At 48.1% G+C, this 26445-nt stretch overlaps 2 protein-coding genes across 3 annotated transcripts in view; one reads left to right on the forward strand and one right to left on the reverse strand.

The window, feature by feature from the left end:
• The window catches only part of LOC134573396 (organic solute transporter subunit alpha-like), a 49947-nt gene extending 38396 nt beyond the window's left edge, over window positions 1-11551 (forward strand). For both annotated transcript variants that reach the window (XM_063433141.1, XM_063433140.1), the window contains exons 6-7: window positions 8750-9002; window positions 10861-11551. In XM_063433141.1, coding sequence (XP_063289211.1) covers window positions 8750-9002; window positions 10861-11327 — 720 coding nt within the window. In that variant the 3' untranslated portion in view covers window positions 11328-11551. The remainder of the gene's footprint in view (window positions 1-8749; window positions 9003-10860) is intronic.
• A 1284-nt stretch (window positions 11552-12835) lies between these two features.
• On the reverse strand, window positions 12836-26405 carry FTSJ1 (FtsJ RNA 2'-O-methyltransferase 1). Its single transcript, XM_063431839.1, has 11 exons — window positions 26337-26405; window positions 23737-23873; window positions 18480-18549; window positions 18279-18381; window positions 17168-17246; window positions 15106-15158; window positions 14975-15028; window positions 14796-14898; window positions 14378-14461; window positions 14181-14284; window positions 12836-13103 (listed from the first exon to the last, which is right to left on the reverse strand). Exons 2-11 carry the CDS (start codon window positions 23855-23857, stop codon window positions 12924-12926), a joined length of 951 nt encoding a protein of 316 aa, XP_063287909.1. The 5' UTR covers window positions 23858-23873; window positions 26337-26405; the 3' UTR covers window positions 12836-12923.
• Window positions 26406-26445: the final 40 nt, after the last annotated feature.

Raw genomic sequence — 26445 nt, forward strand, 5'->3', positions numbered from 1 at the left:
CTGCCACTACTTCCACCTTAAGGAAGCAATAATGCGCGCAACTAGAGAGACCCCACTTCAAATAGAGGGTCATGCGGTACAACTATACCAGGACTTAGCGCCTACAACCCTCCGCAAACGCAGAGAGCTGAAACCCCTAACCCAAGCACTACAAGCAAGAAGAATACGCTATTCCTGGGGCCATCCATTTAAACTCATGGTGCGACACGACAACCGCACATACACGCTGTATAGGCCTTCAGAAGCCCAGGAATTTGCCGAACAACTAGGCCTCCAGGACCTTGCTCGAGACATAACCGCAAACTCGCAACAACCTGCAGCCCAACACCGAACATGGGACCAACAGCCACAAAGGGAGCGCGACAGAAGACAGCGCCCCAGGCAGCCCCCAGCCTAAACCCACACACCGGCACGGCTGCCGCGCCTCGACCGAATCCACAACGACCCTAACTACAGCTACTTCACATGGACCCTTCCCGCCACACTAGACCCAGCTGCATGTACAGAAGAACCCTGATTGATACCCGCATTGAAACCAATCTAGAGACCTGACCGCAAACCCCGGGGCCCGGCGCGAGACTCTGGTTGTCGCGCTCGCCCCGCCACCGCACGAACACTTCAGCGCTCTCGAGACCCCCCCCTGGGAACTCTGCTCTCCAGCACCGGTCCCCGCGCTGGCGGCGCTGGGCCTCCCCAGATTGGTACGCCTCTGCCCGCGGCCCTAGGAGACCCCAGCGGGGCCACACAACACCTCGAGGAATACCGCAAAGCACCCCAGGACGCATATGCCTAAGGCCCCACTCAACTATTGATCGACCTAAAGTACACCCCAACACCCAGCAGCTGGACAGCGACCTATGAGACCAACACGATCTCCAAGAACTTTACGAACTCTGGGAATACCGTAAGACCACTATGGGGACACTCTCTGTTTTATGCCCAGGGCTGGGGTGGGGATATGGTTTCATGGGGACAGCCGCTGTCCTACACTTGGGGCTGGGGGTGGAGGCCCCGGGGCCCTGGTGGTCTTTCCCCCCCCCCCCCCCCCTTTTTTTGGGGGCGGGGGGGGCGGAGGACTGCGACGGCCCGGGTACGGGGTGGACGCGGCGCCTCCGGCGCGACCAACAAAACTCTGGGGACCCTGAGAATACCGTAGGGGCTCTATGGGGACAATCTCTGTTTTATGTTTTATGTATGATGCTGGGGTGGGGTGCACGGTCTCTGGAGAAAGCCTCTGTTTTATACTTGAGATAGGAGGAGGGAGGTCCCGGTTCCCTGGTGGTCTTCCCCCCCCCCCCCCCTAGGGGACGGGGGGGCGGCGGACTACGACGGACCCGGCTGAGGCGGGCACTGCATCACACAGGTTACACCCGACTCGGCCTCAGCGGTCGGGACAGCCGGCGGACGGCTGGAGATGGATACCTCTGGGCTCTGGCGGCCCTACCCTCCCCCCCGGGGGCGGGGGGACGGCGGGCCGCGACGGTCCGGAGATCGGGTACCACACCACGGTGCCACTTTGGCAGGGACGGGGACGGGAGGGGACACGGCCTGGGTCTTGGCGGCCTTCCCCCTCCCCCCGCCTTCGGGACGGGGGAGGCGGGGGACCGCGACGGCCCTGAGCCTCATGGATATGAGATACCCAGGCAGCAATGGGGACCATGGGCGACCTCAAGGCTCCACTGGCCCTCCACCCTAGACATGGGCTCGGGGGGACATGACCCCTAAACCACGACGTATTACCCACACAGAAGAGACCTAAGCCGTAACACACTAGACAACCCAATGTCGCATCGAGGCGCGGCAAGAAGTACACACCGCTGTAAATAGTTCCAAAAGTTACTCTACAGGTTCCATTACACCAGGTTTTGCACTATTACCAGACCGCCCACTTACAATCGCAAATTGTTTGCCGCCCACTCCTAGACAGACGACCTCTTCCCCCCACACGACCTGATTTGTGTCGACGGTCTCTGACCACTCCAACCAGGGAGACCCCAGACACCACAGACCACCCTTGCTGGCAACTGAGATAAGACCAGCACTTATACCCCCCCCCATACAACCCACCCGCCCCGCCACACCCTCCCCCCCCTGCTGCCCTCCTGGGAATACCCAGACCCCGATACCCAATCTCTAGATCTTCCCACACCACACAGACACATCCCAACACCTGACCAACTCAACCCCGGCCATGACACTCAAGCTACACTGTGTTTCCATCAACGCAAAGGGCCTCAACAACCCCAAAAAACGTCACGCCCTACTACGATGGGCCCACAGCCAAAAAGCAGACATTCTCTTAGTTCAGGAAACCCACTTCACCCCTCACAAACACTTCCCACTCCGAAACAAACACTACAACCGCAGCTTCCATGCCAACTCACCAGAAGCCAAAACTAAAGGAGTAGCCATCATACTTAAAACAACCTGCCCTCTGACCGACGTCCAAGTCTTCCCGGACAAGCAAGGTAGATACCTCACGCTCACGGGCAAAATAGGACCCTCAACCTACTCTATCACCTCCTTATACGCCCCCACAACCCCAGACCCAGCTTTCTGGCAAACATTCTCGGCCCACCTAACAACGCTAAAGGCAACCTTCACCATTGTAGGGGGCGACTGTAACGCCACACACCACCCAACCCTGGACCGCACATCCAAATCTCAAGGGGACCCACGACCCTCGCACAACGACGCCCCTTTCTCTCAATTCCTTCACACACATAACCTCCTGGATATATGGAGAGCCCAGCACCCCTCCACTCGAGATTATACGTTCTACTCCCATCCCCACAACACCTACTCCCGTATCGACTACTTCCTCATTTCCCCAAACATCACATCCAGAATCACACACACCTCCATAGGCCATATAACATGGTCGGACCATGCCGACATCTCCCTCACCCTCTCAATTCCCAACATGACACGTCCGTGGACATGGAAGCTCAACTCACAGCTCCTACAAGACAAGCTCGTAACCATGTCCCTGGCAGAAAACATAAAAGAATACTTCACCTTGAATGACCCTTCTGTGTCCTCCCCAATTACCCTTTGGGCGGCCCACAAACCGGTCATAAGAGGCAAATTAATAGCCATTGCAACGACACGCAAAAAACAACACAACAGACAACTCATGGACACTATCTCTGAAATAGGCCGTCTAGAAACTCTACACAAACAAAACCCAACTCCCTCTCTCTTTGACCAGCTCTCAGCAGCCAGAACCCTGCTCAAACGCCTCTCACTCTCAGCCACAGCTAAAGCACTCACATGGACCAAACAAAAATACTACGAGAAGGGTAACAAAGCAGACTCGATGCTAGCAAAACGCCTTAAGCACCTAACGGACTCGAAACGAATCTCCAAGATTCGTACATCAGACGGCACACTGAGTAGAGATCCCCACACAATCGGGAAGACATTCCAAGACTACTTTACGTCCCTCTACAACCACACCCCGAACCCCCAAACCGACCTCACCCAAACCTTAACAGACAACTTCCTCAAAACACTCCCCCTCCCCTCCCTCACAGACACAGCTAGAACGATAATCTCCGCAGACATCACCCCAGAAGAACTGCAAGCAGCTATAAAAACCTTAAAACCCAATAAAAGCCCTGGCCCTGACGGCCTGACAGCTATCTACTATAAAACATTTGGAGACATACTCACCCCACGACTATGCAAAGTATTTAACGAAATGCTCAAAGGCACCCCACTACCCCCCGACATGACGCGAGCGAACATTACTCTCCTACCCAAACCCGGTAAGACCCACGAAGACCCAGGCCACTTCCGCCCCATCTCCCTACTGAACATAGACTTAAAACTCCTGACCAAAGTGATGACGACAAGAATCAACCCCCTTCTACCAAAACTTATCAACCCAGACCAAGTAGGTTTTATCCCTCAAAGACAAGCACAAGACAATACCAGACGAGCTATAGACCTCATCTGGTATGCCAATCATAAACGCCTCCCCACCACGATACTCTCCCTAGACGCCGAGAAGGCCTTCGATCGCCTTCTCTGGCCATACCTCTTTACAGTACTCCACAAATTCGGATTCCCACAAGAATTTACCCTTTTTCTAAAAGCAATGTACCACACACCGACCGCAAACCTCCTAATCCCCAACATCACCCCACCTTCCTTCCCCATACTGAATGGAACCCGCCAAGGTTGCCCCCTGTCCCCTTTACTATTCGCCATCTCCCTTGAACCTCTGCTGGAGACCATACGTAATGACCCACACATAGAAGGGCTCCGGATCAGGGACGAAACATTCACAATCGCAGCATACGCAGACGACATCCTCCTTACCCTGACTAACCCCGTCCCGACCCTAACCACCCTCCTAACAACCCTACAAAGCTACTCAAAAATCTCCGGATATCAACTAAACGCCACTAAATCAGACCTTATGCCGCTTAACCTCTCAGAATCAACTATCCACACCCTGAAACGGGACTTCCCCTTCAGACTATGCCCATCAGCGATCACCTATCTAGGGGTCCAAATCACCAACGACACCTCTACCCTATACACAGCCAACTACCCCCCACTATTCCAAAAAGCATTCCTAAATCTGGAACGCTGGAAACCGATGACCATATCTTGGCTAGGGAGAATAGCATCGGTTAAAATGAACCTCCTACCCAAATTCCTCTATGCCTTCCAAGCACTACCCATCCCCTGTAAAAAAACAGACCTCAAACAACTGCAAACTGCCATAGACCGTTTCATCTGGAACGGGAAAAAACCCCGAGTCCGTAGATCCACACTATACGTACCCAAACCCTCCGGAGGGCTAGGCCTCCCCAACCTTACACTCTACCTCCATGCGGCTCACCTCACCCAAATTCAACACTGGCACCTTCCCCCCTCACACAAACGTTGGGTAGACTTAGAACATCTCATCTTCGGTAAAGAACACCCCTCCCAATACATGTGGCTCCAAAAAAAATACAGATCGCTGCCACCCCCCACCTCCCCAACAATCACCCACTCCCTAGACCTCTGGGACCACCTAAGCGACAAATTCGAGCTGTCCACGGGCCTATCACCTCTCACCCCAATCCTCCGCAACAGAATGTTTCCACCAGGCCTCACTCCACAAGACTACGCCCACTTCGAAGACCGAGACATAGTTAGACTAGGACACCTTTACCCCAATGGAAAGCCCCTGCAATACACCGACATCCCCAACCCCGAAACCCTAACCACGTACGACTACTTCCGCTACCTCCAACTTCGAAGCTTCGCAGCAACAGACACAGTCCGCTTAGCAGCAACCTCATCCCTGACCAGCTTTGAAAGGGACACCCTCCACTCACCATTCAGCAAGAGCCAAATATCAACCATATACCAGACACTAACCACACACCACACACAGGTATCCCTCCCATACATCACGGCCTGGGAGAAAGACCTGGGACCCCCCGAAGACCCCTCAGATTGGGCTGACATCTGGGCATCTATCAAATCCATTTCAATATGCGTCACCCATCAAGAGCAGGCATACAAAATGCTCTTCAGATGGTACCTCACTCCCTACCGCCTAAAAGCCATGAAACAGTGCCCCACCAACCTCTGCTGGAAATTATGTGGCGAAACAGGCACTTTCCTCCACTGCTGGTGGACGTGCCCTAAACTTACCCCCTTATGGCTAACGATAACGACCCTCCTATCCAGACTGCTGGACAAGCCAGTACCCCTCGACCCATGGGCTCTTCTACTCTCCAAACCGCTGGATAGCTTCACCCGCAATGAAAATAAACTCATAGCAAGAGTGACCCTTGCCACACGCAAAGCAATTGCAGAACACTGGTCCACATCACGTATACCCACCCACCCTCAAATATACGCAAAAATCACAGATAGTATAGATATGGACAGATTGACAGCACAGATACACGACACCCCTAAATCATTCCACAAAGTCTGGGACCCATGGCTAGAAGGCCACAGTAACCCCCCATGGTGATCTATCAGATCACGCAACCAACACCACCAACATAGAACGAATGCGAAGACACACACCTAACCAGCCAACCCCACACCAATCCCACCCACCCTGGGCTCGGGGGATGTACCCAGGAGGGCAGCAGCCTCTAACCCCCCTCTTCATAACCCCCTCCCCACCCTTAACAACCCACCTACCCAACACTCCCCCTCCCCACAGCACCCAACCCACCTACTAGGCCATGCCGCCATCGCCATAGTCACCAAACGACCCAAAGGCCGTAATTCCCAAGACAAATGTTCCCCCTTCCCCCAACAATAGAACGACCGTCATCAAAATACCTGACCCAACAAGCCTACAACCTAACTTGTCTCTATTAACTGGCAAACTTCGGGACCGTTACCTGGTCAGAAATATCATAACTGACCTAAACCCCCGCAACAACGGCTGACCAAAGAGAACATGACCTGTAAGGTCATACACACGAACCTCCCAACTCTCAAGTCCCCAAGGGAATATTATGTATGAGATACCAAACACAATGCCAGAGTTATGTGTAAATAAAAATGTGTCGTATCATTGTTACCCCCTGACTAACCAACCTCTTTTTTCTGTAAAACGTTCATCAACCTTTGTTTATGAAGAATGAAAAATGAAAAATAAAGAATCTTTAAAAAAAAAAAAAAAAAATTTCATCTGCCATTTGAGTGCCCAGTCCCCCAGTCTAAATCCCTCTGCAGCAAAGTAATATCTTGCTCACATTGTATTATTTGACAGAGTTTTGTGTCATCTGCATAACATGACTTTCAATGCTTTCTTCAAGATCATTTATAAACATGTTAAATAGAAGGGGTCCCAGAACAGACCCTTGAGGGACACCACTTGCCACCTCTGTCCAGCTTGAAAATTTACCATTAATGACAACCCTCTGTACTCTATTTTTAAACCAATGTTCTACCCCAAAACAATAATTTTCATGTAGACCAATTTCTTTGAGTTTGAACATTAACCTGTTGCAAGGAACTGTATGAAATGCTTTGGCAAAATCCAAATAGTTGATATGTGCAATTTGTTTTATTCCGAATGCAAATTTGGACGAATTTCGGAAATTTGGACTTTCGGATGGTGCCGACCGAAGTGCTTCGGATTTCTGAAAAGTGGCAAAACAGGAGAGGGTTGGGGTTAGGGTTAGGGTTGGAGTAGGGTAACCCTAACCCTACCATAACCGTAACCGAACTCCTAACCCCTTACCTCTAACCCTACTCCTAATCCTAACCCTGCTCCTAACTCAACCCTACCCTAATGCTACCGTAACCCTACGCCTAACCCTACCCTAGCCCTACCTCTAACCCTACTCCTAAACTAACCCTACTCCTTAACCAACCCTAACCTAATCCTACTCTAACCCTAACCCTACACTTACCCCAAGTTCCGAAGTCCCGAATTTCGAAATGCCGAACCGAACAGAATATTTTTCCCATGCACATCCCTACCAAGTAGATCACATCCACTGCAACACCCTGATCTATACTTCTACTTACTTCTTCATGGAATGCAATCAAGTTAGTTTGGCATGACCTTTGTTTCATAAAACCATGTTGATTAATTCTAATAACAAAGTTCTTCCCAATGAATTCTTGAATATGATCCCTTAATAACCCTTCAAATATTTTCTCAGTGACATAAATTAAGCTCACAGGTCTATAATTTACAGGCAAAGATTTTGAACCCTTTTTGAATATAGGAACCACATCTGCCTTCCTCTATTCCTCTGGTATAATTCCTGAAAGAAAAGAATCTTTAAAGATTAAGTACAGAGGTTCACTTATTTCCCCACTTAGCTCCTTAAGTACTCGTGGGTGAATACCATCAGGCCCTGGAGCTTAGTTAACATGAATTTTCTTTTACATTAGGTTTTTTTTTTTGCTGTAATTATTTGCAAATGTCTTGCCATGAGATCCTCTTTATTATATACTGAGGAAAAATATCAAAATAGTTGTTTGAAATTTCTGCCTATCCCAGGTTAACTAACATATCCATCTCTGTTTCCAGTGTACCTACACTTTAATTTTTTTTAGAGTTTATATACTTAAAATAAAAACTTTTGGGGTGGTTTTCCTCTGGCTATCAATTTCTCAATTTCTAGTTTAGCCAATCTAATCTCCTTTTTTGCGTGCATTATGTCTTCCTTATATCTCATATAGGTTGCCTCTGATTTAAATACTTTAAATGCCCTTTTCCAATTTTAATTTCTTGATTCACTTTCCCACTAAGCCACACTGGTTTCAATTTGTTTCTTTTATATTTATTACCCAATGGTACATACTGAGAAATGTACCTTAGTAATAGTTTTTTTGAAGATATTCCATTTATATTAGTGTTTTTTGGCTAACGAGTTTATGCCAGTCGATATGTTGTAGAGCTGCCCTAATCTTACTTGAATGTTGGTTAAATGATCAACATTGTTTGTTAGAACCAGGTCCAGACAAGCATCCTTTCTAGTTGGTGCTTGTACCAGCTGTGACATGAAGATGATAGAAAATAGAAGATGGATCAATAAGATAGATGGATAGAGAGATAATTCAGTGAGATGACATTGTGATTTATTCAGTACAAATGTAATATAGGAGCTATGAAGAAGTCTGGCAGGGCATACAGTGACACACCAACTGCTGGGGGTTTGTGTGGGACTGGCAGGATGAGTGGGGGTTCAGTACATGAATGGAGACCATTGAACCGATTTCTAGCAGTTACATTAAATGAAGCACATTTTGTTTCCAGGTTGATTACACCAACCCAAATTCATATATCAATGTGATCATCGGTCTTTCAACCTTCCTGTCTTTCTATGGATATCTGCTTTTCTACAAAGTCACCAAGAAGTCTCTGGAGGGTTATAGTCCACGCTCCAAATTTATCTGCATCACGCTGGTGCTGTTTCTGTGTGGCTTGCAGAATGGAATACTGGAGACTATGGCGGCACTCGGTGCCATCCCCTGCGTGCCACCATTTACTGTGGAGACCCGCTCTCAGAGTAAGTGCCCACTTTGTCTTGCGAGCATGGAACCACATACCGTGTAATATCTCGGTGTAAGGCTGGCCCAGCTGTGTGGAACAGAGTGCATGAAGGGGAGACTAGGTATAACGTGTGTATTTGTAATGGATGGCAGGGTAGACACTGTACGTGTTATATCGAGGTAAAAGCTGGGTGTGTGAGTAACGGATGGCAGGGTAGATGCTGTACGTGTTATAGCGAGGTAAAAGCTGGATGTGTGAGTAACGGATGGCAGGGTAAATGCTGTACGTGTTATAGCGAGGTAATAGCTGGGTGTGTGAGTAACGGATGGCAGGGTAGATGCTGTACGTGTTATATCGAGGTAATAGCTGAGTGTGTGAGTAACGGATGGCAGGGTAGATACTGTACTTGTTATAGCGAGGTAAAAGCTGAGTGTGTGAGTAACGGATGGCAGGGTAGATACTGTACGTGTTATAGCGAGGTAAAAACTTGGTGTAGGAGTAACGGATGGCAGGATAGATGCTGTACGTGTTATATCGAGGTAAAAGCTTGGTGTAGGAGTAACGGATGGCAGGGTAGATGCTGTACGTGTTATATCGAGGTAAAAGCTGGGTGTGTGAGTATCGGATGGCAGGGTAGACCCTGTACGTGTTATATCGAGGTAATAGCTGGGTGTGTGAGTAACGGATGGCAGGGTAGATGCTGTACGTGTTATATCGAGGTAATAGCTGGGTGTGTGAGTAACGGATGGCAGGGTAGATGCTGTACGTGTTATATTGAGGTAATAGCTGGGTGTGTGAGTAACGGATGGCAGGGTAGATACTGTACGTGTTATATAGCGGTAAAAGCTGAGTGTGTGAGTATCGGATGGCAGGGTAGACCCTGTACGTGTTATATCGAGGTAAAAGCTGGGTGTAGGAGTAACGGATGGCAGGGTGGATGCTGTACATGATATATCGAGGTAAAAGCTGGGTATAGGAGTATCGGATGACAGGGTAGATGCTGTACATGATATATCGAGGTAAATGCTGGGTGTGTGAGTAACGGATGGCAGGGTAGATACTGTACGTGTTATATCGAGGTAAAAGCTGGGTGTAGGAGTAACGGATGGCAGGGTAGATGCTGTATGTGTTATATCGAGGTAAAAGCTGAGTGTGTGAGTAACGGATGGCAGGGTAGATGCTGTACGTGTTATATCGAGGTAATAGCTGGGTGTGTGAGTAACGGATGGCAGGGTAGATGCTGTACGTGTTATATCGAGGTAATAGCTGGGTGTGTGAGTAACGGATGGCAGGGTAGATGCTGTACGTGTTATATCGAGGTAATAGCTGGGTGTGTGAGTAACGGATGGCAGGGTAGATGCTGTACTTGTTATATCGAGGTAAAAGCTGGGTGTGTGAGTAACGGATGGCAGGGTAGATGCTATACGTGTTATATCGAGGTAATAGCTGGGTGTGTGAGTAACGGATGGCAGGGTAGATGCTGTATGTGTTATATCGAGGTAAAAGCTGGGTGTGTGAGTAACGGATGGCAGGGTAGATGCTGTACATGTTATATCGAGGTAATAGCTGGGTGTGTGAGTAACGGATGGCAGGGTAGATGCTGTACGTGTTATATCAAGGTAAAAGCTGGGTGTAGGAGTAATGGATGGCAGGGTAGATGCTGTACGTGTTATATCGAGGTAATAGCTGGGTGTGTGAGTAACGGATGGCAGGGTAGATACTGTACGTGTTATATCGAGGTAAAAGCTGGGTGTAGGAGTAACGGATGGCAGGGTAGACACTGTACATGTTATATCGGGGTTATAGCGCGGTGTATGTGTAACGCTAGAAGGTGGATAGTCGTGGATTTATTAACATGTTGATTTTTCCCGCAGCCATCTTTAACTACGCTCTGACCATGGAGATGTTTTTCATCAGCTTATTTGCTCGTTACTGTTTCCGGAGGGTGGAACCAGGGCCTGACAGAGAATCACTGGGCCCTGAAGGGACCCAGGACAAGTCCTCGCAGACAGCATTTGCTGGCCGCTACAGCCTTTCTGAAGAGGAGTACACAAACTCCAGTTATATGATGGACAGCGATGAAACACTCTGCCACATTGAACATGCCCCACTGGATAAATATGACTTTCTGCAGCCACAGGAGGACGTGGCCCCCATAGCTAGGCACTCGACACCCTGGGGACTGCCATTAAATGAGGCCAAAGGTCTGGCAGTAGAAATGGGAAACCTGAACTCTGCAGGTGTGATGGACGTGGGTAACAGTACGTCTGCTTCCTCTGGAAAAGGAGTCCTGCAAGTCCAGGCCCAGATTAATTACATTAACGAGGCTACTGTAGTGTAAGTGCAGGGAGGAACCAGCTCCATATTAGTCCATGTAATGCCTGGCATGGAGTTATTATCCACTTTATTCAAAATCCTCACTGCCCCTATAGCAGACCTCCCTGGTACACCACACTCCAGCCCTCACTGGCCCTACATCAGACCTCGCGGACACCCCACACTCCTGCCCTCAGTGCCTCTGTACCAGACCTCCCTGTTACACCACCCTCCAGCTCAGTGCCTCTATACCAGGCCTCCCTGCTACACCACACTCCAGCCCTCGCGGACACCCCACACTCCTGCCCTCAGTGCCTCTGTACCAGACCTCCCTGGTACACCACTTTCCAACTCTGCTAGGTCTAGTATAGGGGCACTGAGAGCTGGAGGGTGGTGTAACAGGGAGGTCTGGTATAAGAGCACTGAGGGCAGGAGTGGGGGTGTCAGCCAGGTCTAGTATAGGGGCACTGACACCCCACACTCCATTTCTCAGTGCCCTTATACCAGACCTCCCTGTTACACCACCCTCCAGCTCAGTGCCTCTATACCAGACCTCTCTGACACCCCACACTCCATTTCTCAGTGCCCTTATACCAGACCTCCCTGTTAACCACCCTCCAGCTCTCAGTGCCTCTATACCAGGCCTCCCTGGTACACAACACTCCAGCCCTCACTGGCCCTACACCAGACCTCGCGGACACCCCACACTCCTGCCCTCAGTGCCTCTGTACCAGACCTCCCTGGTACACCACTCTCCAACTCTCAGCTAGGTCTAGTATAGGGGCACTGAGAGCTGGAGGGTGGTGTAACAGGGAGGTCTGGTATAAGAGCACTGAGGGCAGGAGTGTTAGCCAGGTCTAGTATAGGGGCACTGACACCCCACACTCCATTTCTCAGTGCCCTTATACCAGACCTCCCTGTTACACCACCCTCCAGCCCTCAGTGCCTCTATACCAGACCTCTCTGACACCCCACACTCAATTTCTCAGTGCCCTAATACCAGACCTCCCTGTTACACCACCCTCCTGCTCTCAGTGCCCCTATACCAGAACTAGCTAACACCCCATACGCCAGCCCTCATTGTCACTTTCATTTGAACTCACTGGCACACCTCATTCCAGCTTAGTACCCTGCACCAACTGGATACATGTCTGGCGTTTGGACGATAATGTAGACATATTTGCTGCAGTACTCTGCACACTGCGGTGGGAATATTCATTGTAGCATAAAAGCTTAATATCAGATTCAGCAAGCTGGAGTTATCGCAAAATTGGGACAATATTTCGAAACTTGTCATTTTGGTTTTTAATTCATGTTTAAATATTCATTAATTATCAGTCTGACATTCAGGTGTCTGAAGGGATAGGTACATTTTTATTATTTTCTAAATGGGATATTGTAGAAAATGAACAATATCTTAAGATTTTAGGCTCGCTCCCGGCACGGAACGCATTCTCGGTGTAAACTCCCGGCACGGAACGCATTCTCGGTGTAAACTGATGGTGCTTACCGTTTGGTTTAAAGACAACTGCATTTTGTTTAAAACATCTTTATTTTACAGAAATAAAACAATGATAAATATCAGAAAACAAATGTTATTTGTACAATATTAAAAGCCACATTAGGAGACTGGCGGATCCACTTCCTGACTGGCAGTCCCAGGTGGGGTCTCGTCTGATGGGGCAGAGTGCCTCTCCTTAGATAGCAGGTTGTTTCTCTTTAGGAAGCAGGCCTCCTGGTATGGGGGACAGATGGGGGGCTGTGTGGGGGGGAGGTAACTGTATTCTTTCCCAGTCTCCAACTGCAAACAACGAGACAAATAAAGTATTTTAACGTACTGCGCTGACACCCAAAACCAAGAGCTTCAGACTCATTAAATGTTATTTTTTTCTGAGCAATTTCTTTAACCCCTTGTGTGACATGTCATGATTCCCTTTTATTCCAGAAGTTTGCTCCTTAAGGGGTTAAACAGAGCCTTTACACTAGTTCCCAGCATGCAATTAATTTAATGTTACTCTCAAGAGATAGAACATGTGCAAGTTACATGAGTAGGTTGGCAGAAAGTGATACAGACACCATGAGTTACACGCCAGGCGGGAACAGAGTAATACAGACACCATGAGTTACACGCCAGGCGGGCACAGAGATACAGACACCATGAGTTACACGCCAGGCGGGCACAGAGATACAGACACCATGAGTTACACGCCAGGCGGGCACAGAGTAATACAGACACCATGAGTTACACGCCAGGCGGGCACAGAGTAATACAGACACCATGAGTTACACGCCAGGCGGGCACAGAGTAATACAGACACCATGAGTTACACGCCAGGCGGGCACAGAGATACAGACACCATGAGTTACACGCCAGGTGGGCACAGAGATACAGACACCATGAGTTACACGCCAGGCGGGCACAGAGTAATACAGACACCATGAGTTACACGCCAGGCGGGCACAGAGTAATACAGACACCATGAGTTACACGCCAGGCGGGCACAGAGTGAAACAGACACCATGAGTTACACACCAGGCCGGCACAGAGTGATACAGACACCTTAAGTTACACGCCAGGCGGGCACAGTGATACAGACACCATGAGTTACTCGCCAGGCGGGCACAGAGTGATACAGACACCTTAAGTTACACGCCAGGCGGGCACAGTGATACAGACACCACGAGTTACACACCAGGCGAGCACAGAGTGATACCGACACTGAGTTATACGCCAGGCTGGCAAAGAGTGATACAGACACCGTGAGTTACAAGCCAGGCGGGAAAATAGTGATACAGACACCATGAGTTACACGCCAGGCTGGCACAGAGTGTTGGTGGGAAGAGCGGGTGATCTGAACATTTCATGGAGTTGAGTTACCTGGAGGGGGTACGTTCTGTCTGAATCATAAGCGCTTAGATCTCCACAGGCCAGAAACGGCACAATCACACGATTAGGGCCTTCCAGCTGGTTAAAATCCACATCTACCAAGAAAACCAGAAACAATATAAAACGGCAAAATCAGCAGAGTCAGGCGGTGCCGCAGGGAGACGGGCGGTGCAGCAGATCGTACTCACTATAGCAATGGTCCAGCAGGGGGTTGGACATGTTAGGGACATAGCCTTCCGGGGGACAGTAACCTTGACAGACAACAAAGGATTCTGCAAGAAAAGGCAGAAATGGTCAGACTTATGATTACGGAGAGAGGGAGACACAGGTTAGGCTCAGATTACAGAGAGAGAAACACTGGTCAGTAACCATAAATATGACAGATCTCTGTATACTACCCCAGGCCAATACGATGATTTACTGCACAGAAGTTGGTAACTGGATTGGTGGACAAACTGTGTTAATATCAGGTGCCTAACGAGTGGGCACTAAAGCTTTCAAGGTGCTATGGACATGATGTTAGCGGTAAGATAAGGAGCTGCGTGTCTGGTAGAGAGCGCCATTGTCACCCAGAGTGAGATGTAACCGCGCCTGCTGCACACTCACCAATACTAGAGTTACGGCTGCTTCGAGGTTTAGCGCACGTCACCTCTCGGAAGAAGATTTTCAGCTGTGAATACAAGAGGGTCACATCCTTTCCACGGAAAATCTGTAAACCCAAATAAGTTTAATAATTATTAACTGAGAGGTTAGTCAGCTGCTCCCCCCCCAAACTGGAAACTCACCTTAGCAACAAAGGTACCCCCACGACACAGCACATGAGTGGTGATGTTTAGGGCCTAGGGAGGAGTAAAATATGAGATCATGTAAGACTTATCCAACTATATGTGGTCACATAGAAAATAGGAAAACTTACTGCCAACAGGAGCTGAGCCTGGATATACTCATCTATATCGTGCAATCCAGTCACTGTGAGAAAAGCAGAAACCACAAGTCAAATCTCCCCTCGCCAATCACAGAATCTCCCCATCAATCGTCGCCAATCACAGAATCTCCCCATCAATCGTCGCCAGTCACAGAATCTCGCCATCAATCGTCGCCTGTCACAGAATCTCCCCATCAATCGTCGCCGGTCATAGAATCTCCCCATCAATCGTCGCCGGTCACAGAATCTCCCCATCAATCGTCGCCAGTCACAGAATCTCCCCATCAATCGTCGCCAGTCACAGAATCTCCCCATCAATCGTCGCCAATCACAGAATCTCCCCATCAATCGTCGCCAATCACAGAATCTCCCCATCAATCGTCGCCAGTCACAGAATCTCCCCATCAATCGTCGCCTGTCACAGAATCTCCCCATCAATCGTCGCCGGTCACAGAATCTCCCCATCAATCGTCGCCGGTCACAGAATCTCCCCATCAATCGTCGCCGGTCACAGAATCTCCCCATCAATCGTCGCCGGTCACAGAATCTCCCCATCAATCGTCGCCGGTCACAGAATCTCCCCATCAATCGTCGCCAGTCACAGAATCTCCCCATCAATCGTCGCCAGTCACAGAATCTCCCCATCAATCGTCGCCAGTCACAGAATCTCCCCATCAATCGTCGCCAGTCACAGAATCTCCCCATCAATCGTCGCCAATCACAGAATCTCCCCATCAATCGTCGCCAGTCACAGAATCTCCCCATCAATCGTCCAGGTCACAGAATCTCCCCATCAATCGTCGCCAGTCACAGAATCTCCCCATCAATCGTCGCCAGTCACAGAATCTCCCCATCAATCGTCGCCAGTCACAGAATCTCCCCATCAATCGTCGCCAGTCACAGAATCTCCCCATCAATCGTCGCCAGTCACAGAATCTCCCCATCAATCGTCGCCAGTCACAGAATCTCCCCATCAATCGTCGCCAGTCACAGAATCTCCCCATCAATCGTCGCCAGTCACAGAATCTCCCCATCAATCGTCGCCAGTCACAGAATCTCCCCATCAATCGTCGCCAGTCACAGAATCTCCCCATCAATCGTCGCCAGTCACAGAATCTCCCCATCAATCGTCGCCAGTCACAGAATGTCCCCATCAATCGTCGCCAGTCACAGAATCTCCCCATCAATCGTCGCCGGTCACAGAATCTCCCCATCAATCGTCGCCGGTCACAGAATCTCCCCGTCAATCGTCGCCAGTCACAGAATCTCCCCGTCAATCGTCGCCAGTCACAGAATCTCCCCGTCAATCGTCGCCAGTCACAGAATCTCCCCATCAATCGTCGCCAGTCACAGAATCTCCCCATCAATCGTCGCCAGTCACAGAATCTCCCCATCAATCGTCGCCAGTCACAGAATCTCCCCATCAATCGTCGCCAGTCACAGAATCTCCCCATCAATCGTCGCCAGTCACAGAATCTCCCCATCAATCGTCGCCAGTCACAGAATCTCCCCATCAATCGTCGCCAGTCACAGAATCTCCCCATCAATCGTCGCCGGTCACAGAATCTCCCCATCAATCGTCGCCAGTCACAGAATCTCCCCGTCAATCGTCGCCAGTCACAGAATCTCCCCATCAATCGTCGCCAGTCACAGAATCTCCCCATCAATCGTCGCCGGTCACAGAATCTCCCCATCAATCGTCGCCAGTCACAGAATCTCCCCATCAATCGTCGCCAGTCACAGAATCTCCCCATCAATCGTCGCCAGTCACAGAATCTCCCCATCAATCGTCGCCAGTCACAGAATCTCCCCATCAATCGTCGCCGGTCACAGAATCTCCCCATCAATCGTCGCCAGTCACAGAATCTCCCCATCAATCGTCGCCGGTCACAGAATCTCCCCATCAAACGTCGCCGGTCACAGAATCTCCCCATCAATAATCGCCAGTCACAGAATCTCCCCATCAAAACTTGTCATTCGGGGCTCCCCATCACAGAGAACAGAGAACTACAAACTAATCTAAATAACTAATTTATTGAGCGACATATCGTACCATCTGGAGCCCCGTCACATACCACCAGGTCTGCCGACTGCCCCTCGAAGTGACGGATGATTTCATGGGCTGTGGAAACCTGAAGCGAGACATAGACTTCATCAGATTAGCTGGCACAATGCCTTAAAAGAGACACGTGTCTGACAAATGCAATAGAGAACAGAAACAAAATGGGCGAACGTTTGTGGGAAATGGACAAATGGTCAGATTAAAATAGCACTTTCTAAACCCTGACCTGGAATATATTCAAACCTTGCACATTGTACGGCCGGAATAGCTGATCTGTGCAGAGCTCCCAGCTCTGATCACGGAACTTAGTGAATAAACCGAGGACCGTGGTGAACAGAAAGTGGAATTTGGGAATAGCGGTATTGAAAGCTTTGGATATTTTTCTTTGTGTTCCTTTTCCTCCCCCCATTCCTGTCTCGTTGTGTTACTAGCAGGGCATTGTCCAAGCTGATTTGTCTGGGTAGGAGGCTGGAAAAGCGATTTATCCCTCCATGCAGTGCTTTACAGATGGCTGGAAGTCGGACAGTTATTGTAGGACCCATCTGTGACGGAGTGGTGGGCTTACCACAACATGGCCGTATGGTGGAACTAAATCCACAGATTTGTTTGCTGAGATTGGTGATTTTAAGTCGCCTTGTAAAACATAGAATGTGACGGCAGATAAGATTGCATTTTTAGGTGTGCGCTGTTGCTTAGTCTGTATATTGTATTCATTTTGGTTACTACGACAGCACCAATTCTGTGAATTGCATGTTCGGTGTGTGCCCCCAATTCCGTTTTTGTATTTACTATTTCTTTATATCAATTGATCTTTTACTGTGGAAATGGCTTATAGTAAATGAGGATCAAAGCCAGAGGCAGTAACTGGAACCCGGGGCTTATCCTCTCAATAGTGACCAGAGCTTTATGGACCATCACCCTGTATACACGGTTATTCATTACAAGAGGCGGAGCGGCAATAAAACCATGTGATGATTTATTATTGTTGTTTATAATTTTCTTTTGGAACACCCCAAACTTATATTTTCACTCCATTTGACTCTAGATAATGACCTGTTAATTTAATTCCTTTTTTAATTTCTCATTTAGATATTTGTGGTACCTTTGTGATATCTCCCTGAATCTGGATTACTCCAGGCAGAGGAGCCATAGCTTGCAGATCCACAGCCACAATCTTCGCCTCCGATTCCTGATCTTCAGAACCACTGTGGGACAAAACCGAACTTCATTAATTATCAAACGTGTACTCTGCCAATCACAGCCATGAGAGTAGTCAGAGTATGCCACCCTAAAAGGCACTCACCGCAGTTTCCTGCTAAGAACTTGACTCCAACTGCCAGGAGCAGCACATAGATCCACGGCTCTGTGAACCCCTGAGAGAAAAGTAAACACCATGAAAGTTAGATCCACGTCACCCCGAATCTAAACACCGCTATTTAATGATATCGCCCCGAATCTAAACATCGCTATGTAATGATATCGCCCTGAATCTAAACATCGCTATTTAATGATATCGCCCTGAATCTAAACATCGCTATGTAATGATATCGCCCCGAATCTAAACATCGCTATTTAATGATATCGCCCCGAATCTAAACATCGCTATTTAATGATATCGCCCAGAATCTAAACACCGCTATTTAATGATATCGCCCAGAATCTAAACACCGCTATTTAATGATATCGCCCCGAATCTAAACATCGCTATTTAATGATATCGCCCCGAATCTAAACATCGCTATTTAATGATATCGCCCTGAATCTAAACATCGCTATTTAATGATATCGCCCTGAATCTAAACATCACTATTTAATGATATCGCCCGAATCTAAACATCGCTATGTAATGATATCGCCCTGAATCTAAACATCGCTATTTAATGATATCGCCCTGAATCTAAACATCGCTATGTAATGATATCGCCCAGAATCTAAACATCGCTATGTAATGATATCGCCCAGAATCTAAACATCGCTATTTAATGATATCGCCCAGAATCTAAACATCGCTATTTAATGATATCGCCCTGAATCTAAACATCGCTATTTAATGATATCGCCCCGAATCTAAACACCGCTATTTAATGATATCGCCCAGAATCTAAACATCGCTATTTAATGATATCGCCCTGAATCTAAACATCGCTATTTAATGATATCGCCCTGAATCTAAACATCGCTATTTAATGATATCGCCCCGAATCTAAACATCGCTATGTAATGATATCGCCCTGAATCTAAACATCGCTATTTAATGATATCGCCCTGAATCTAAACATCGCTATGTAATGATATCGCCCTGAATCTAAACATCGCTATTTAATGATATCGCCCAGAATCTAAACATCGCTATTTAATGATATCGCCCTGAATCTAAACATCGCTATTTAATGATATCGCCCTGAATCTAAACACCGCTATTTAATGATATCGCCCTGAATCTAAACATCGCTATGTAATGATATCGCCCTGAATCTAAACATCACTATTTAATGATATCGCCCAGAATCTAAACATCGCTATGTAATGATATCGCCCAGAATCTAAACATCGCTATTTAATGATATCGCCCTGAATCTAAACATCGCTATTTAATGATATCGCCCCAAATCTAAACATCGCTATGTAATGATATCGCCCTGAATGTAAACATCGCTATTTAATGATATCGCCCTGAATCTAAACATCGCTATGTAATGATATCGCCCTGAATCTAAACATCGCTATTTAATGATATCGCCCTGAATCTAAACATCGCTATTTAATGATATCGCCCAGAATCTAAACATCGCTATTTAATGATATCGCCCCGAATCTAAAGACCGCTATTTAATGATATCGCCCAGAATCTAAACATCGCTATTTAATGATATCGCCCAGAATCTAAACACCGCTATTTAATGATATCGCCCTGAATCTAAACATCGCTATTTAATGATATCGCCCCGAATCTAAACATCGCTATTTAATGATATCGCCCTGAATCTAAACATCGCTATTTAATGATATCGCCCCGAATCTAAACATCGCTATTTAATGATATCGCCCTGAATCTAAACATCGCTATGTAATGATATCGCCCAGAATCTAAACATCGCTATGTAATATCGCCCTGAATCTAAACATCGCTATGTAATGATATCGCCCTGAATCTAAACATCGCTATTTAATGATATCGCCCAGAATCTAAACACCGCTATTTAATGATATCGCCCTGAATCTAAACATCGCTATTTAATGATATCGCCCAGAATCTAAACATCGCTATGTAATGATATCGCCCAGAATCTAAACATCGCTATTTAATGATATCGCCCTGAATCTAAACATCGCTATTTAATGATATCGCCCCGAATCTAAACATCGCTATTTAATGATATCGCCCCGAATCTAAACATCGCTATTTAATGATATCGCCCTGAATCTAAACATCGCTATTTAATGATATCGCCCCGAATCTAAACATCGCTATGTAATGATATCGCCCTGAATCTAAACATCGCTATTTAATGATATCGCCCTGAATCTAAACATCGCTATTTAATGATATCGCCCAGAATCTAAACACCGCTATGTAATGATATCGCCCTGAATCTAAACATCGCTATGTAATGATATCGCCCTGAATCTAAACATCGCTATTTAATGATATCGCCCTGAATCTAAACATCGCTATTTAATGATATCGCCCAGAATCTAAACACCGCTATTTAATGATATCGCCCAGAATCTAAACATCGCTATGTAATGATATCGCCCTGAATCTAAACATCGCTATTTAATGATATCGCCCTGAATCTAAACATCGCTATTTAATGATTTCGCCCTGAATCTAAACATCGCTATTTAATGATATCGCCCAGAATCTAAACATCGCTATGTAATGATATCGCCCTGAATCTAAACATCGCTATGTAATGATATCGCCCCGAATCTAAACATCACTATTTAATGATATCGCCCTGAATCTAAACATCGCTATGTAATGATATCGCCCAGAATCTAAACATCGCTATGTAATGATATCGCCCGAATCTAAACATCGCTATGTAATGATATCGCCCTGAATCTAAACATCGCTATTTAATGATATCACCCTGAATCTAAACATCGCTATGTAATGATATCGCCCAGAATCTAAACATCGCTATTTAATGATATCGCCCGAATCTAAACATCGCTATGTAATGATATCGCCCTGAATCTAAACATCGCTATTTAATGATATCGCCCAGAATCTAAACATCGCTATTTAATGATATCACCCTGAATCTAAACATCGCTATTTAATGATATCGCCCCGAATCTAAACATCGCTATGTAATGATATCGCCCTGAATCTAAACATCGCTATTTAATGATATCGCCCTGAATCTAAACATCGCTATTTAATGATATCGCCCTGAATCTAAACACCGCTATTTAATGATATCGCCCTGAATCTAAACACCGCTATGTAATGATATCGCCCAGAATCTAAACACCGCTATTTAATGATATCGCCCTGAATCTAAACATCGCTATTTAATGATATCGCCCTGAATCTAAACATCACTATTTAATGATATCGCCCTGAATCTAAACATCGCTATTTAATGATATCGCCCTGAATCTAAACATCGCTATTTAATGATATCGCCCGAATCTAAACATCGCTATTTAATGATATCGCCCTGAATCTAAACACCGCTATGTAATGATATCGCCCAGAATCTAAACACCGCTATTTAATGATATCGCCCAGAATCTAAACATCGCTATTTAATGATATCGCCCGAATCTAAACATCGCTATTTAATGATATCGCCCTGAATCTAAACATCGCTATTTAATGATATCGCCCCGAATCTAAACATCGCTATTTAATGATATCGCCCCGAATCTAAACATCGCTATTTAATGATATCGCACTGAATCTAAACATCGCTATTTAATGATATCGCCCTGAATCTAAACATCGCTATTTAATGATATCGCCCCGAATCTAAACACCGCTATTTAATGATATCGCCCAGAATCTAAACATCGCTATTTAATGATATCGCCCCGAATCTAAACATCGCTATTTAATGATATCGCCCTGAATCTAAACATCGCTATTTAATGATATCGCCCCGAATCTAAACATCGCTATTTAATGATATCGCCCTGAATCTAAACATCGCTATTTAATGATATCGCCCCGAATCTAAACATCGCTATGTAATGATATCACCCTGAATCTAAACATCGCTATTTAATGATATCGCCCTGAATCTAAACATCGCTATTTAATGATATCGCCCCGAATCTAAACATCGCTATGTAATATCGCCCTGAATCTAAACATCGCTATTTAATGATATCACCCTGAATCTAAACATCGCTATGTAATGATATCGCCCTGAATCTAAACATCGCTATTTAATGATATCGCCCTGAATCTAAACATCGCTATGTAATGATATCGCCCGAATCTAAACATCGCTATGTAATGATATCGCCCGAATCTAAACATCGCTATTTAATGATATCGCCCTGAATCTAAACATCGCTATGTAATGATATCGCCCGAATCTAAACATCGCTATGTAATGATATCGCCCTGAATCTAAACATCGCTATGTAATGATATCGCCCGAATCTAAACATCGCTATGTAATGATATCGCCCGAATCTAAACATCGCTATTTAATGATATCGCCCTGAATCTAAACATCGCTATGTAATGATATCGCCCGAATCTAAACATCGCTATGTAATGATATCGCCCAGAATCTAAACATCGCTATTTAATGATATCGCCCTGAATCTAAACATCGCTATGTAATGATATCGCCCAGAATCTAAACATCGCTATTTAATGATATCGCCCTGAATCTAAACATCGCTATGTAATGATATCGCCCTGAATCTAAACACCGCTATTTAATGATATCGCCCTGAATCTAATCATCGCTATTTAATGATATCGCCCTGAATCTAAACATCGCTATGTAATGATATCGCCCTGAATCTAAACATCGCTATTTAATGATATCGCCCAGAATCTAAACATCGCTATTTAATGATATCGCCCTGAATCTAAACATCGCTATGTAATGATATCGCCCAGAATCTAAACATCGCTATTTAATGATATCGCCCAGAATCTAAACATCGCTATTTAATGATATCGCCCCGAATCTAAACATCGCTATTTAATGATATCGCCCCGAATCTAAACATCGCTATTTAATGATATCGCCCTGAATCTAAACATCGCTATGTAATGATATCGCCCAGAATCTAAACATCGCTATTTAATGATATCGCCCAGAATCTAAACATCGCTATTTAATGATATCGCCCCGAATCTAAACATCGCTATTTAATGATATCGCCCCGAATCTAAACATCGCTATTTAATGATATCGCCCCGAATCTAAACATCGCTATTTAATGATATCGCCCCGAATCTAAACATCGCTATTTAATGATATCGCCCTGACCTGGACTTTCAAAAACAACCTAGAATGGAAAGCGAATTTATAACGACGTGTAGCCACTCAGACACGATACATCCAGATGTTAATAATTACCGCGGAATAGTCTGTATTCTTCATCGAGCTGCAGTAGTTTGAATGCGCTGCGAGCTCTCCATCCTTCCTCTTTGGCTAAGCGGTAATAGATATCTCGTTTGTCCTTCGATGAGCGCCCCATGGTGTCTGGATGTTACCTGTCACATAAAATGGCATTAAATGAGTGTCGGAGGTGGGGCTGGGAGCAGTAGGGAGGGGCAGTACAGGGGTGGGGGGGATGCGGTAGGCTGGGGGGGCGATAGGTAGTGGGGGAGGGGCTCTGCTCTGGGTTGGGGTTAGTGGGGGGAGGGGTGGTAGGGAGTGGGCGGTGGGCAGGTAGTGGGGGGGGCAGTAGGTAGTTGGGGGGGAGGGGCGGCTACCTGCTCTGAGTTGGGGTTCAGGGGGCAGTATTGGGGTTCAGGGGCAGTATTGGGGTACAGGGGGGCAGTATTGGGGTGCAGGGGGGCAGTATTGGGGTGCAGGGGGCAATATTGGGGTGCAGGGGGCAATATTGGGGTGCAATGCGCAGTATTGGGGTGCAATGCGCAGTATTGGGGTGCAATGCGCAGTATTGGGGTTCAGGAGGCAGTATTGGGGTGCAGGGGGCAGTATGGGGTGCAGTATTGGGGTGCAGGAGGCGGTATTGGGGTTCAGGAGGCGGTACTGGGGTGCAATGGGCGGTATTGGGTGCAGGGGGCGGTATTGGGGTGCAGGGGGCGGTATTAGGGTGCAGGGGGCAGTATTGGGGTGCAGTATTGGGGTTCAGGGGGCAGTATTGGGGTTCAGGAGGCAGTATTGGGGTTCAGGAGGCAGTATTGGGGTGCAGGGTGCAGTATTTGGGTTCAGGGAGCAGTATTTGGGTTCAGGGGGCAGTATCGGGGTGCAGGGGGCAGTATCGGGGTGCAGGGGGCAGTATCGGGGTGCAGGGGGCAGTATCGGGGTGCAGGGGAGCAGTATCGGGGTGCAGGGGAGCAGTATTGGGGTGCAGGGGAGCAGTATTGGGGTGCAGGGGGCAGTATTGGGGTGCAGGGGGCAGTATTGGGGTGCAGGAGGCAGTATTGGGCTGCAGGGGGCAGTATTGGGCTGCAGGGGGCAGTATTGGGCTGCAGGGGGCAGTATTGGGGTTCAGGGGGCAGTATTGGGGTTCAGGAGGCAGTATTGGGGGGCAGGAGGCAGTATTGGGGGGCAGGAGGCAGTATTGGGGGGCAGGAGGCGGTATTGGGGGGCAGGAGGCGGTATTGGGGGGCAGGAGGCGGTATTGGGGGGCAGGAGGCGGTATTGGGGTGCAGGAGGCGGTATTGGGGTGCAGGGAGCAGTATTGGGGTGCAGGGGGCAGTATTGGGGGGCAGGAGGCAGTATTGGGGGGCAGGGGGCAGTATTGGGGTTCAGGAGGCAGTATCGGGGGGCAGGGGGCAGTATCGGGGCGCAGGGGGCAGTATTGGGGCACAGGGGGCAGTATTGGGGCACAGGGGGCAGTATTGGGGCGCAGGGGGCAGTATTGGGGCGCAGGGGGCAGTATTGGGGCGCAGGGGGCAATATTGGGGTTCAGGAGGCAGTATTGGGGTGCAGGAGGCAGTATTGGAGGGCAGGGGGCAATATTGGGGTTCAGGAGGCAGTATTGGGGTGCAGGAGGCAGTATTGGGGGGCAGGGGGCAATATTGGGGTTCAGGAGGCAGTATTGGGGGGCAGGGGGCAATATTGGGGTTCAGGAGGCAGTATTGGGGTGCAGGGAGCAGTATTGGGGGGCAGGGGGCAATATTGGGGTTCAGGAGGCAGTATTGGGGGGCAGGGGGCAGTATTGGGGGGTAGGGGGCAGGGGGCAGTATTGGGGGGCAGGGGGCAATATTGGGGTTCAGGAGGCAGTATTGGGGGGCAGGGGCAATATTGGGGTTCAGGAGGCAGTATTGGGGGGCAGGGGGCAATATTGGGGTTCAGGAGGCAGTATTGGGGTGCAGGAGGCAGTATTGGGGGGCAGGGGGCAATATTGGGGTTCAGGAGGCAGTATTGGGGTGCAGGAGGCAGTATTGGGGGGCAGGGGGCAATATTGGGGTGCAGGAGGCAGTATTGGGGTGCAGGGGGCAGTATTGGGGTTCAGGAGGCAGTATTGGGGTGCAGGGGGCAGTATTGGGGTGCAGGGAGCAGTATTGGGGTGCAGGGGGCAGTATTGGGGTGCAGGGGGCAGTATTGGGGTGCAGGAGGCAGTATTGGGGTGCAGGAAGCAGTATTGGGGTGCAGGGGGCAGTATTGGGGCTCAGGGGGCAGTATTGGGGTGCAGGGAGCAGTATTTGGGTGCAGGGAGCAGTATTGGGGTGCAGGGGGCAGTATTGGGGCTCAGGGGGCAATATTGGGGTTCAGGAGGCAGTATTGGGGTGCAGGAGGCAGTATTGGGGTGCAGGGGGCAGTATTGGGGTGCAGGAGGCAGTATTGGGGTGCAGGAGGCAGTATTGGGGTGCAGGAGGCAGTATTGGGGTGCAGGGGGCAGTATTGGGGTGCAGGAGGCAGTATTGGGGTTCAGGAGGCAGTATTGGGGTGCAGGGAGCAGTATTGGGGGGCTGTGTTGGCTCCGTGGCCCCTGTCGCAGTGCATGTTGGGTGATTGGGTTCAGTTAGAGAGACACTTACCGCTCCGCAACGTGACTGCCGACTCCGGGGCGGAGTTAGTGACCTCACCGGCAGGGCGGGGTTAGTGACCTCACCGGCAGGGCGGGGTTAGTGACCTCACCGGCAGGGC

Source organism: Pelobates fuscus, chromosome 9, assembly GCF_036172605.1.
Source record: "Pelobates fuscus isolate aPelFus1 chromosome 9, aPelFus1.pri, whole genome shotgun sequence".
In the NCBI taxonomy this organism is placed as follows: domain Eukaryota; kingdom Metazoa; phylum Chordata; class Amphibia; order Anura; family Pelobatidae; genus Pelobates; species Pelobates fuscus.

Bases quoted from the DNA above. Each gene is read 5' to 3' on its own strand.
- FTSJ1 (XM_063431839.1), bottom strand. From the start codon at position 23,857: ATGGGGCGCTCATCGAAGGACAAACGAGATATCTATTACCGCTTAGCC. The intron at 15,159-17,167 runs GTACGATATGTC...CTTTTCTCACAG, and splicing joins ATGTGACGGGGCTCCAGATG to TGACTGGATTGCACGATATA. The intron at 15,029-15,105 runs GTAAGTTTTCCT...ACTCCTCCCTAG, and splicing joins AGGCTCAGCTCCTGTTGGCA to GCCCTAAACATCACCACTCA.